The sequence below is a fragment of the Macaca thibetana genome, chromosome 1, assembly GCF_024542745.1.
Source record: "Macaca thibetana thibetana isolate TM-01 chromosome 1, ASM2454274v1, whole genome shotgun sequence".
Taxonomy (NCBI): Eukaryota; Metazoa; Chordata; class Mammalia; order Primates; family Cercopithecidae; genus Macaca; species Macaca thibetana.
The window spans coordinates 43,402,477-43,414,707 of record NC_065578.1 but is presented as its reverse complement, the minus strand read 5'-3'; the positions used below and the strand labels follow the sequence as shown (position 1 = coordinate 43,414,707).

The 12,231-nt window shown below is 52.9% G+C and overlaps 2 protein-coding genes across 9 annotated transcripts in view; one reads left to right on the top strand and one right to left on the bottom strand.

Annotated features, from left to right (window-relative positions):
- The window catches only part of ERI3 (ERI1 exoribonuclease family member 3), a 134,377-nt gene extending 130,134 nt beyond the window's left edge, over positions 1–4,243 (top strand). For all 7 annotated transcript variants that reach the window (XM_050800161.1, XM_050800159.1, XM_050800158.1 and 4 more), the window contains one exon: positions 3,696–4,243. In XM_050800161.1, coding sequence (XP_050656118.1) covers positions 3,696–3,778 — 83 coding nt within the window. In that variant the 3' untranslated portion in view covers positions 3,779–4,243. The remainder of the gene's footprint in view (positions 1–3,695) is intronic.
- Positions 4,244–4,663: 420 nt separating this feature from the next.
- Positions 4,664–11,933, bottom strand: DMAP1 (DNA methyltransferase 1 associated protein 1). Of its 2 annotated transcripts, none has more exons than XM_050799321.1 (10): positions 11,516–11,933; positions 10,915–11,006; positions 10,458–10,653; positions 6,859–7,017; positions 6,580–6,747; positions 6,094–6,279; positions 5,858–5,929; positions 5,461–5,533; positions 5,028–5,320; positions 4,664–4,778 (listed from the first exon to the last, which is right to left on the bottom strand). In XM_050799321.1, exons 1-10 carry the CDS (start codon positions 11,618–11,620, stop codon positions 4,719–4,721), a joined length of 1,404 nt encoding a protein of 467 aa, XP_050655278.1. In that variant the 5' UTR covers positions 11,621–11,933; the 3' UTR covers positions 4,664–4,718. The 2 variants fall into 2 exon arrangements, with proteins under 2 accessions (XP_050655278.1, XP_050655289.1); XM_050799332.1 differs by having other exon boundaries at positions 10,915–11,081; positions 11,516–11,632.
- Between the last annotated feature and the right edge of the window lie 298 nt (positions 11,934–12,231).

Here is a 12,231-nt window from a genome sequence, read left to right as displayed (position 1 = left end):
GCCTGGGTGACAGAGCGAGACTGTCTCAAAACAAAACAAAAGGAAACAAAACCAAAGGTTAGCCTTCTAGAATTTGAAGGTGAGGTAGACCTACTCTTGGAGGCCTCTATTGTGGGTGCAAGGCTGTGCTCCCTGCCACCCCACTCTCACCCTACAGCAGCTTCATGCTGGCCTCCGTAGCTCAATGAGAGGTCCTGGAAGGCAAGCCTGCTAACCCAGGTGGCCCCCAGAGCTTCAAGCAGAAAACTTTCCAAGTGACTATGTTGCCACCAGACTCACCCTGCTGCTCACTCTCTCTGAATTTTTGGCCTATTAAAAGCCCCAGATCTGTCTCTAGTGCTTCTGCCAAGCTTCCTCACTTTCTAGTAGGGCCATAGACTTAAAAAAAAAAAAAAAAAAAAAAAAAAAATCAAGGCTTCAAGGGCTGGAAGAAGAGCCTGGAGCTGGAAGTCCGTGGCTGCCATTCCACTGACTTGCTAGGTGAACTGGAGCAAATTTCTTCCTCTCCCTGGTTTCTCTTTATTGTAGTGGGCCAACTGCAACAAGTTAGACTCCAGAAATACCCAGTAAACAGGATCCGAAGTCAGAATTTGGAGTGAATGCCAATTTGGTTTCACCAAGTCTGCCGGCCCCTATCAGTCATCAGTGCTATCAGTTGTATACACTTTCTCACCACTAGTTCCTCCAGAAAACTAGCTTCCTTGCCTTTTCTTCAGAAAGAGGAGGTATTCCAAGCATAAAGAACAGCATGTGCAAAGATATGGGTGCAACACCTTGTTCAGTCCTCACAATAACAGCAAGGCCATTATCACCCTAGTAGAGGAACCTAAGTATTAGAGACGCTAAGCCCTTGCTGCGTGTTATGCAGCCAGTGGGTGAAGTTTAGATTGGAAACATGTCTTTCTGGCTCCAAAACCCACTTTGTCATTTTCAGAAAACAGTGAGTGAGGGTCCTTTAGATTGGAGTCCAGGGATTGAGGGTTGAGTATGGCAGAGACCAGAAATAGCAGGGATCAATTTTTGTGGAGTCTTTAAGACACATTACGGAGTGTAGACTTTAAACTGAGGGCAAGGAGAGCCATTGAATGGCTTTAAGGAAGAAGAACATGATCAGATTTATGTCAGAAAAATCACTTTGGCTGTAAGAGAATGAATTCGGGGGAGAAAGAGGACAGCTGTTGTAATCCAAGATGATTAGGCAGAGACTAAGAAGAGAAAATCTGCAGAAGTTCGTACTTGATTAGATTTGGAGAGTGAGGGAGAGAGCAAAGTGGCAACATGACTCAGATTTCTTCTTTGAGCATTTTGGGTGGATTATGGTGCCATTCACTGGGACAGAGAACATAGCAGGTTGAGGGGTAAGCAGCAGCTTGGAGAGAAAATTAGCTCATGATTGGACGTTTAGGGTTTATCTAGAAAGAGATGTTCAGGAATATGTGGTGTGGAGCCCAGGAGCTGTCCAGGCTGGAGACGGTGATCTTCAGGGGGTAGCCGAAACTCACGATTTAGATGAAGTCATCCAGTGTGTAGAGTGGGGAGAGGTCAAGGACAGAGACTGGGACATGGGGACCCTCTCCCAGCACAGGGCCAGGCACAGGTGGGAGATCAGTGCTTGCCCACTGGATGGCTGGTGGCCCGGGGGTTGGGGCTGGGACATTCAATTGGGCCAGGGGAAGCAAATTGAATGATTTGTCCAGCAATGAGGGAGGAGCCAGATGAAGTCAATAGAAAACTAATTTTCTTTTCTGCTGGAAGAAATGAGGTGTGTGGCCGCTGGGTAATTGCAGATAACGAGGGGACTTATTCTTAATATGCACAGCGGCCATGGTCCCTAGGGTACAGGAGACAGGAAGGATTGGAGGTGCCCTGAAAGGGCCAGACTTGTTTGGCAAGAAAATCACCCTATCATAGTCCCTCTATTGGCACCACCACAGCCCATGGGCCCCATCCTAACCCCTCCCCCTCTTAGGCCCCTTCCTGTCCCATTCCCCTATCCTGTCAACTGCCTAGCACAGCCCCTCCCTCCTCCACCCTCTACCCCCACAGCACAGGCGCACACACTAAGAGAGACAAATGATGGGGCCTCAGCTGAGCGGGGTGCGTGTCCGGCCCATAAACCACGGAGATGGGTCACGTCTGGAGTTGCCATGGCCGCCACTACCCACCCATCTGTCTTCCCACTGTTCTGCCTCAGACCAGCCCGTACGGCTTCCTGAGTCCCTGGGGGAAGGTGTCACCTCTCCATGCCCACATCCACTGCAGGTACATCCACACTGAGCTCTGCGAGACAGGACCCTTTCTGACTTGCCTGCCCAAAGCAGGCTCCGCAGAGCTAGGATCTGGCTAGTGATGCAGGGTGTGGGCCGACCAGAGACTGCGCCTCTTATTGCCCTTGTCTAGTGCTGGAGGGTCCCCTTCCTAGGCTAAGGTCCTGGCAAAGGTGGGCCTTGACAGGCAGAGAACTCCTGACCCCACCTTGAGCTTATTACCCCCCACACTTGAGTATGACATTGATGTACAATATTTCTACAATCACAGCATCGATCCTATGAAGGCTGGTGGTGGCTGAGGCCCTGGTTATGGCCCAGGAGCAGCTAAGGGAGATGGGAGAAGAGGCAGGTGAGGGGATAATGAGTTGGTGGCTGCGTGGGCAGCTGAACAGAAAAACTCGAGGCACTCAGGCTGCTTCTCTCCTAGGCTTCCTCTAGTTGAATAAGCTCTGGGCAGGTGCACCTCCTGCTGGTGGTGGCAGTGGTGAAACAAATCCTGGCCCATGTCCATGATACTGAGGCCCCAGAGGCCTGATCCTGCAGCCTCCAGGGTTCTAGGACAGTTGAAAGCATCCAATACTGGAGAAACTGTTTGTGATAGTCTAATACAGGCAGACATTCCACAAGGTATGGGCAGAAACAGGGCCCAAAAAGGGACTAGCACCCACTTTGAGCCTACTAGGACAGAGGCAGGGCTTCCGCTGACGTATACAGGAGTGTCTGGTAGAGGGCTGATGGCCAAGGCTATGAGGAGGACCACAAATCTGGACCCTCCCCATCCTATCGGAGCTGCACAGGAACAGGTGCCCAGGCAAGTTGCTGTTTGAGCACACAAGCCCAGGACACAGGGTAGGTGTGTTTCCCAGGGCCCTGGCCAGCAGTGCCGAGCCTTGTGCCTTGTCACTAGTGATTATGGCCTGGGTCACATCTTCCACACACACGAAAGTGCCGGCAAAGTCACCCTGGCCGTGGGTGTGATGAATGGCCGCCCAGTAATGAAATGGAGACATCAAGGCGGGTGGCGGGAAGACGGAGTGTGGCGGACGGGCCGTCCCCACGCGGCGGCAACAAGAAGGATCGCCCAGCGGCCGGGGGCCGTCAAGGGAGAAATTACACATTTACTCTGCCTTTTTCTTACTGCGACGGCGCCCATACATCACCGCTGGGGCTGGGGCGGGACATGCCGGCCAATTTCCAGCATGAATTATGGAACTGAGAAGCATCGAGACCAGGCTTCCTGCTGGCCCAGCATCACCCAGCCCAACCTGAAGCCAGGGATGCTGCCACCAGGGGATGGGACCACCCTCTCTAAAGCCTGTGGCTCCTGAATCTGACCCTGCTTCCCACCCCCGCCCTTGTAAGAGCACCTGTGGGCATGGAGGGGAAGGATCTGGGGCCGATCTAAATGTCTTCTCTCCTTTTTAGACGACTGCAAGAACATTGCCAACATCATGAAGACACTCGCCTATCGAGGCTTCATCTTCAAGCAGACATCGAAGCCGTTCTGATTGGCCGAGGACAGGATGGGGCAGGACAGGGTAGCTGTTTGGCCCAGCCCAGAATCCTCCTCTCCCTCACCAGAGGGGAAGAGGGAGAGTGGCATAGCTCTGCATCCAGAGTGTCCCCCAGCTGCCCTGTGGGCTTGTGCCCTTGGCGTGGGCTTGTGCCCTTGCAAGGGCTTGGCCACTTGGCCCTTCTGGAGCAGACACTTTGTGCCCCCCATCCCCACCCCTCAATCTCAGCCCAGTATTAGCCCCTCCCATTGCGGGCCTGGGCTAGGGGAACCCAGGCACTCACCGCCTCCTCCCTGGTACACAGGCTTCTGTGGGGCCACCAAGCCCCCCCTGTGCCCCCTCCCATCCATAGTGCATGGTGTGTGGTGCCCCCAGGGCTCCAGGACAGATCAGGCCCCACCTTGTGTCTACCCCCATCCCCGCTGTGAACGTGCCACTGAATAAAGTCGGGGAAACGAGGCAGTGGGTGTGTGTGCAAAGCCGTCTGTGTATGTGAGGCTGCTGCTGCGCCAAAGCTGTCAGGATGTGAAGGTAGGTAGAGCATGCTCCAGACTGCCTCTGTGCACAAGGCCATCCGTGTGTGACTGGCCGTCACTGCAGCACCTGTGACACCCTCACTCAATATGCACACAACTGTGGCAGTGCAGGGACTATCAGTACAGGCTGTGTGCAAAGCCATCTTAAGTGTAAACCACAGGTGCTCTGAGGTGCAGGAGTTTGGGTGAAACTCATAGTGGTTAGTGGTCAGAGAGCTGCGAAGGGCCTGAACACAGGCAAACCTACCTGCCACCCTGTGGAGTGGCTGTGACAATCCCCTCCTGGCCCACCCTTCCCACTAGGGGCATCAGAAGTGAAGGAAAGGAAAAGGAAGCAGCCTGGTCCAATTCAGCAGCTCTATTTACATAACAGCGTCGCCCACACCCCGTGGGGTCTCTCATGGCTTCTTGGCTTTCTTCACAGAAGATGAGCTGGAGGCCGACTCCCGTCGCTTTCTCTGAGGACACACAGAAGGCATTGAGGTCAGTGACCCCCAAGGCCTGAGTCAGGCTTAGTGCATGTGTTTCACGTGCTCAGGGACAAGGACACCCACTGGTCAACCCACTCCTACCCCTCAGTCTCAGACCCACACAAAAGTGATGATCATCCCTGCTGCAGGTACTAGAGGGAGAGGAGCCCCTACACCCATGTGCATGTGCTCACTCACAGGGCCAAGGCATGCCTCCCAGCCTGTCCAGGCGCTTACCGAATTGGGTGTGAGGGGTGCGCCCACCACATCAATGATGGTGTCCTTGGGGTCAGGGCCAAGTCCTGGTTCAGTCACTGCTGGCTCAGCAGAGGCCGGGCCTGGGCCTGATGCTGGTGTGGCAGGGCCCCCCAGCACACCTGCCCGGGCCAGTGCCTCGTGACGGTGCCGCAGCATCTGCAGCTCATACTCGCAGTTGGCACAGGCCTGCTTGAGCTCGTACAGCAGCACCAGGTCGCTTCGCAGCTCATTGAACATGTGCACCAGCTCCTCTGTAGGTGTCGGGCTCAGCTCTGCAGGCAGGTGGCGGGCAGCACAGGGGCAGAGCCCAGGTGTGGTAGAGGGCCAGCCACGTGAACTCCCCTCCCCATGCCCAGCCTTTATCCACAGCCTCGGGTGGGTACACCCTGTGGGGCCCAGTCCCCACACTCACCCACACCAAGCTCCAGCAGCATCTGTTCCAGGGCCTTGATCTTCTTCTGTCCCACAGAGCTGGGCAGCTTCATCTGCAATGAAAGCTGGCAAGCTGAGCCTCTCCCAGCCACAAGAGACTTAGGATGAAGGGGACAAAAGGCAGTGGGAAAGAGGTGTGGAAGAGACGGTAACACATGGAGGTTAACTGTGGGCCAGAAAAGGAAATAGCCAGGAAGCTGAATATAGTGAAAGCTGTGACCTTAGCCTGGCCACATCACTGAGATCCTGGCAAGGCCACCTCTGTCTGCAGCAATCTCTCCTACCGCTCCATCCCCACCTGCCTTCAGCGTTTGGGCCACATGGAGCCCAGAGCAGAACCCAGGGCCCAAACATGCTAAAGGAGGTGACTCACGTACCCGTTGGCTCCGCAGCGTGACACCTGCAGACTTGAAGTCTGGAAACTTGATGCCTGCAGTCTCAGGAACAGCCTAGGGGAGAAGGCATTATGGAGATCAAGGTGTCACGGGGAGAGAGCCCAGGGTTAGTCCCAGCACCCCATCAGCACTGGGTGCTCTCAGAACCCTCCACTCGGGGTGGGGCCTTGTGCCAGGTGACCCTTCCACCCTGAGCTGGGCTGGCTGAGCCTCCGCACCGGCTTCTCAGCCTCCTTTTTCTGGGGTAGCTTCTTCTTGGGGGCCTTGCGTTCCGTGCGCCGCTGCTCTGCAGTGGTGTCTGCCGCTGTGATCAGCTTCTGCAGGTCCTGGCTGCGTTTCTCCCGCTCCTTTTTCCGGGCCTCGATCTTGCGCAGCTCCTGTAGCAGGTACTCCTCCTCTGCCACCTGGGAAAGTGAGGGATGCAAAGTGTGTGAGGGCACTTCTAGGAGTGAGGGTAGACACGGAGGTGATGGGGTGCTGGGGTGTCTGTGAGGGAATCTGAGAAGTAAGGGATCATGAGGGAGGTGAAGGGCTATGAAAAGCAGGGGGGATGGCCCATGAGAGGTAGGAATGGGCCTGGGGCAGTTAATAGGGTATCAGTGAGAGGCAGGGGGACCTGGAGTGGGAGTTGAGGGGTACGGAGGATGGAGGCAATGGGCAAGGAGTTTGGGGCATGGAGGACAGGTATGTGGCCTTGGGCTGACCTGCTCTGGGGTCCGGTTGTACAGACGCTCAAGCTGTTCCTTCCGCCGTCGTTCGTGCCCAGCATCAAATACTGGTATCTTAAGGTCTGTGCCTGGCACAGCCCGCACGTTAGCAAGCTTAGCACAGATGTGGTAGTACCGCTCCTTCAGGTCTTCCACAGAACGCTTCTGAGAAGCAAGACAGGGTAGAGGAATGAACATTCAGGGGCATGTGGAAGAGATGGCATAAAAGGGCCTGCTAGAGAAGCTGGGCACACATGCAAATGCACAGTGGCTCACCTTGAACTGCTGGTGGTCATACCGGTCATGGATAACAACAAAACGCAGGTCAAAGCGGCGGCTGAGGTCAAAGAGGTGGTCAGTTTCTGCCTTAGTCCAAGCATCATCGTGGAGATAAAGCTGGTACTCCTGCTCTGAGTACACAGGCACCTGCACAGTCTGCTGGCACAGAGGGACACAGTAGGGGCATGCCCACATCATATCATGTCTAGCAGGTTCCAGCCCCCAGTGACCACAGCTCCTCCTGTTTGTTGCCAGCCCCTGGGCCTGTGCCCCTGCAGCATGGAGTGAGGAAAGAACCTGTCTGCTTGACTAGAGGTCCTAGCAGGGTTTGGGACTGTAGCCTCCCCCTGATTCATTCCAGGAGCAACTGCACTGTGTCCAGCTCCAGAGCCTCAGTCATGGGACACACACTCCTGCCCCCATGGTTAAGGTGAGGGGCCCACATGTAAGTGCTTCTGTGGAGTCCAAAGGTCAACTCTGGAGTAGGACAGATGGCTAATTACCTGGAGAAAGGCCCAGCAGCCCCTAGTCCATATAACTCTTGTCTGAAGCACTACTGCCACCCAGTGGGGACAGTGGGACTTGCTGCTCCCCCAGAGTTTGCCAAGGTCAGGCATCTCTACAGAAGCTGGGCCTGAATCCTACTCCCAACATAGGCAGGCCTGCCAATGCCCCTTCCTCCCTTCTCCCATACCCCCAATCCTACAGACCTCCCCCAGAGACAAACAGCACTACCACCAGCTGGGTCTGTCAGAGACCCAAGGAAGGAGTCAATGCTAGACTAGATCAGGAAAGTCTCTCTTCTCAGTTAAAGACCACAACCAGCTCCAAAACTGGTCGCCTTTTGGACGTCTCCTACTGGAGGTCCCCCATGTACCTCAAACTTACCTCAGTACTGAACTCTTGGCCCTCCCTCAAACATTATCTTCTCCAGTCCAGATTTCAGTTTTTATCACCATCACCCAACCCAGCTGTTCTCAAGCCAGAAACCTGGGAGGCATCTTAATTCCTATCTTTCCCCTTGACTCCCAACTCCCCTTGACCAAATCTGTGGCTTTTACCTCCAAAATTTCTGTCTCTGTTGCCACTTCCCAGTCCAGCCTACCCGCTGTCACTTGGCTGGATCAGAGAAATAGCCTCCCTGCTGATCTTTGCCCTCATTCAATCCTCCTCCAATCAATTCTCCATCTGCAGCTAAGGTGATCTCTTTGAACAGTGCTACTTAAAGGATAGTCTGCAAACCAAGTGCTGTTTACACTTACCCCGGTCTATGATGAGAATGGAAACTGAAAGTAGACACTAAAAAACTTACATAACAATTTTACAGTAATTATATGCTGTTGAATCTAATATGAGGAAACATGGCCTTGCATTTTGCCTTTATAATTTTATTATCTTTATCAGTCTCTGATGGATTGGAAGTAAAAATAGAAAAATGTCCTTCACCACAGATGATTTGAGACACACTGTCCTAGTGTTTCAGAATATATATCTTATCATTACCCCCAACTATCCCTTATTAAAATCCTCAGAGGCTCTCCATCTAAGATAAAGCATCTTCTAGATAATTCACAAACTCCTCAAGCGCAAGGGTGTCCAGTTCATCTCCCACCTTTAGGACTCAGCACACTGTACGTATCAGTGTCTACCAAATCAATTAATGAACACGCAAATAAATGACCTGGCCTCCTCCCGCAGCCACTGTCCCTCATGAACCCTAAATTGCAGCCAAATGACTAGCAGTTTCTAGAACATAGCAGACTTCCCCCTTGACCTTTGCTCTTGCCTGAAATGCCTTCCACTTCCACATTCCTTCTACCTAGATAACTTTCTCAACCTTTCGAGCTCTCAGGCATCATCTCCTCTGGGAAGTCTCTCTGGTTTGCCAGGTTTGGTTATGTATTTCTCCTATGCATTTTAATTCAATTTAACTAAAAAACAAACCAACAACTCAGGACCAGCTACGGTGGCTCACGCCTGTAATCCCCACACTTCGGGAGGCTGAGGTGGGCAGATCGCTTGAGCCCAAGAGTTTGAGACCAGCCTGGGAAACACGGTGAAACCTGGTCTCTAAAAAAACCACAAAAATTAGCCAGGCATTTTGGTACATGCCAGTGGTCCCAGCTACTCGGGAGGCTGAGGTGGGAGGATCGCTTGAGCCCTGGAGGTGGAGGATGCAATGAGCTGAGATCACACCACTGTACTCCAGCCTGGCCGACAAAAAGAGACCTTGTCTCAAAGAAGAAGAAGGGAAAAAAAAAAACCCTCAGGAACCGTGCAGCCAGTCCTCTCAAGTAGCTCATAGTCAAGTGAGGAAGACATTTTTTCATTCATTCAACAAATATTTACCATGGGCCTGCAATACCTATGCTGGAGACACAGTGCTGCATATGACAGGCAGGGGTCTTAGCCTCTCAGAGCTCATACTGCAGCTGAAAAAATAATTTTGGTACCATGTGGGAAGTTTGATACATAGGATATAACAAGTGACACTCCAGCCTGGGGACAAAGATTGGTTAGAGAAGACGTAAATGAGGCTTTCAGGCTCTAAGTCTAGGCTATTCCAGGCTGCAGCAGCTGTGAGGCCACACTGTACAATGACTTAAGTAATGGACTAGGAAACCTAGCCCAATCTAGCTCTGCCTCTCACTGGCTGGGTGAGTCTGGGAAGGTCCTGCTCTGCTGAGCTACAGTAATCTAGACCAGAGATAACTCAGCTTGGACTAGGGGGCTGGCATAGGGGATAAAGAATATAGTCAGAGATGTGATTTATTATGGAAAAAGAATCAACAGGACTCAATAAATAGATGTGTCACTGGCATCTAGCTCAAATACTGTGCGCATTCTGAGAGGCCCTCCCTGACCATCCTAAGGTAGGACCCCCGCCACACACCTACAACTTCACTCTTTATCTCACTTCATACCCATTCAAATCCTGGTTCATGTTATTGATGGCTCTTATTTGAAAGACTTCAATCCATTTCCTTACATGTTTGTTTTCCCTATCTTCTTTGTCCTGCTGTTGATTTAAATATTGTGAGCACTAAGGGTGAAGACTAAGTCAAGGACGATCCCCCAAGTTTGGGCAACTGGGTGGAAGATGGTGCCATTCACTAAGATGGGGAACAGATTTGGGACTGACAGAGGGAACATGATGAGTTCTATTCAGGGTACCTACCTGATGTAAGGTACCTGTGGGGCATTCAGAAAGAGACAGTAAATGACTGGATGCGAAGGAACCACTGCTCTGGATTGGTGACGTGTAGAGAGGGTAACTGAAGCCACAGGGTTCATACTAAGAAAGTATAGAGCAGGAAGAGTGGAGTACCTAGGATATAGCTCTGAGGAACAGCAACATTTGAAAGACCAAGAAAAGCCATGAAAAACCAGAGCAGGTCTGGGAAAGAACAGGATCCCTTGGGCAGAAAAGACCCATGGAGTCCTACTCTGCATGCATTTGCCATGAGGACTGGGTGGGTAATCACAGTTGGGCATGAGCAGGCCCCCGAAGCCAACCCTAGGAGACTGGAGAGCTTGCACAAATGGCTCAAAGTGGGAGGGCAATCTTGGCCTGTGTCCGAATGAAGGTAGCTCACCTTATTGAACCTAGCAAAGGGATAGTCCTTGCCCTCCTCCGCTGCACGTCGCCAGTGGAAGAACATTGCTCCGTCCTTGCGGGCTGGGTTGGTGAATGGCATCCACTTCCAAGGCCGCACCTTCTTGGAGCCCAACTTGGCCTTCACTGTACGGTATCCTTGACCAGTGTCACTGGGTAGCAGTGGGGGTGCATCCCTGGCAGTGAGGTTTAGGGAGATGGCAGGTTAGAATCAGAAGGTGTGTTAAAGAGATTTTTGTCCCAGGGAGCTGATCTACCCTGCCCTATAGCAAGAAAGTCATGACCTGGAGCAAGAGATTTCTGGTCCTCCTGCATCCTGCTAAGCAAGCAGGAGCCCTGGCTGGGAAGGAGAGAATTGGAAGAGAAAACTAGGAGTTAGGGGCATGGCAGGTGAATCAGGGGCCAAAACCTGGGGGACTTGGGATTCCAATACTTGCTTCTTGTCAGAGTAGAGCAAGGCATAGACTTCCCGGTGCATGCCCTCCGGCCTCTTGAAAGTCAATGTCTCAGAGGACTTCTTGGATTTTTTCTGAGGAAGGAAACCACAGAAAGGAACCACAGTCTAGACTGCCTTTCCTGACAATTCTTTAGTCCAGCTCAATCCCTGAAAAAACCAGCACCTACAGGGTCAATGACAGGCAAACTGACACACTGTAAAGGCACAGAAACCCCACTCCCAGGGACACCACCCTACCCCGAAATCAGAGCAGTCGCCTGCCCATTCCACCAACTCTCAGACTATTACAATGTCTTGATTTCTCCCCAACAATATCTTGCAGCAAAAATCACACTTGCCTGGTCCTCTCGTCTCTCAGAGGTGTCATACCCTCTTGGTCCCACCGTCTCCCACGATGTCCCACCTCCTCCCTCCCATCAAGGATGACATACATTCTGTGTCCTGTTATGTCACCCCTTTTATCGCCCAACTCACTATAAGTGTAGCACCCATCCCTTGCCCCATCTCTCTTCTGTTGTCACTCCTCCCCATCTTCACTCCCCTACTCTCCCCTAGCCAATGCTTTCTGGTGCCCCTGTTACCTTGTCTGGGTTGATAATGTCCTTCTTGCTGATGGTCCCAGAGGCTGCATCCCCTTCTGGACCCCCGAGTTCTAGAATGTCCCGTACATCCGCGCCCGTAGCCATCGCGCCTGAGAGAGGGGGGAGCCACCGGAGGTCAAGGGTCACTGCCTGAGGGAGGACCAGGCTCAGGTCAGGGGGCGGGGCCAATCCAGAGCCAAGCGGAGGCGAGGTGAAGAGGGGGGCCAAGAGGACGAGGGTGGTCCAGGTCAGGTCAGGGTTCTGCCTGTGTCCCACCGCTTGGATGTTCCTAACGGCCCCTTCAGCCACCTGGGCCCTCGAACCTCCGCACCCGTGTCCAGCGGCTGCAGCCCCCACTACCACTCCCCCGTCCCCGCAAAGCCGCGGCAGAAACTTCCGGCGGTGCTCATTCGAAACGCGGTCGACAGAAACGCTTCCGGTCGGTGTTGTAGGAAACGGAGCCGACTGGCAACCGAGGGCGAAAGCTACTGGCCGTGCTGAGCTTGCCACCGTTTGGTTCTCCCGTGAGCCCGTTCTCATTGGTGCACTGCCTGCTTTCTGGCATTTTCCGTCTACGATGCTCCGTTGCGTCTCAGGCAATGAAAAGAGATACCAGAACTTTGTGACTTTGGGAAGTAACTTAATTTCTCTGGGCCTTTTTCTTCATTTGCAGAATGGAAATTGTATTGGCACCTGTGTGAATGAAAAACCAAGAA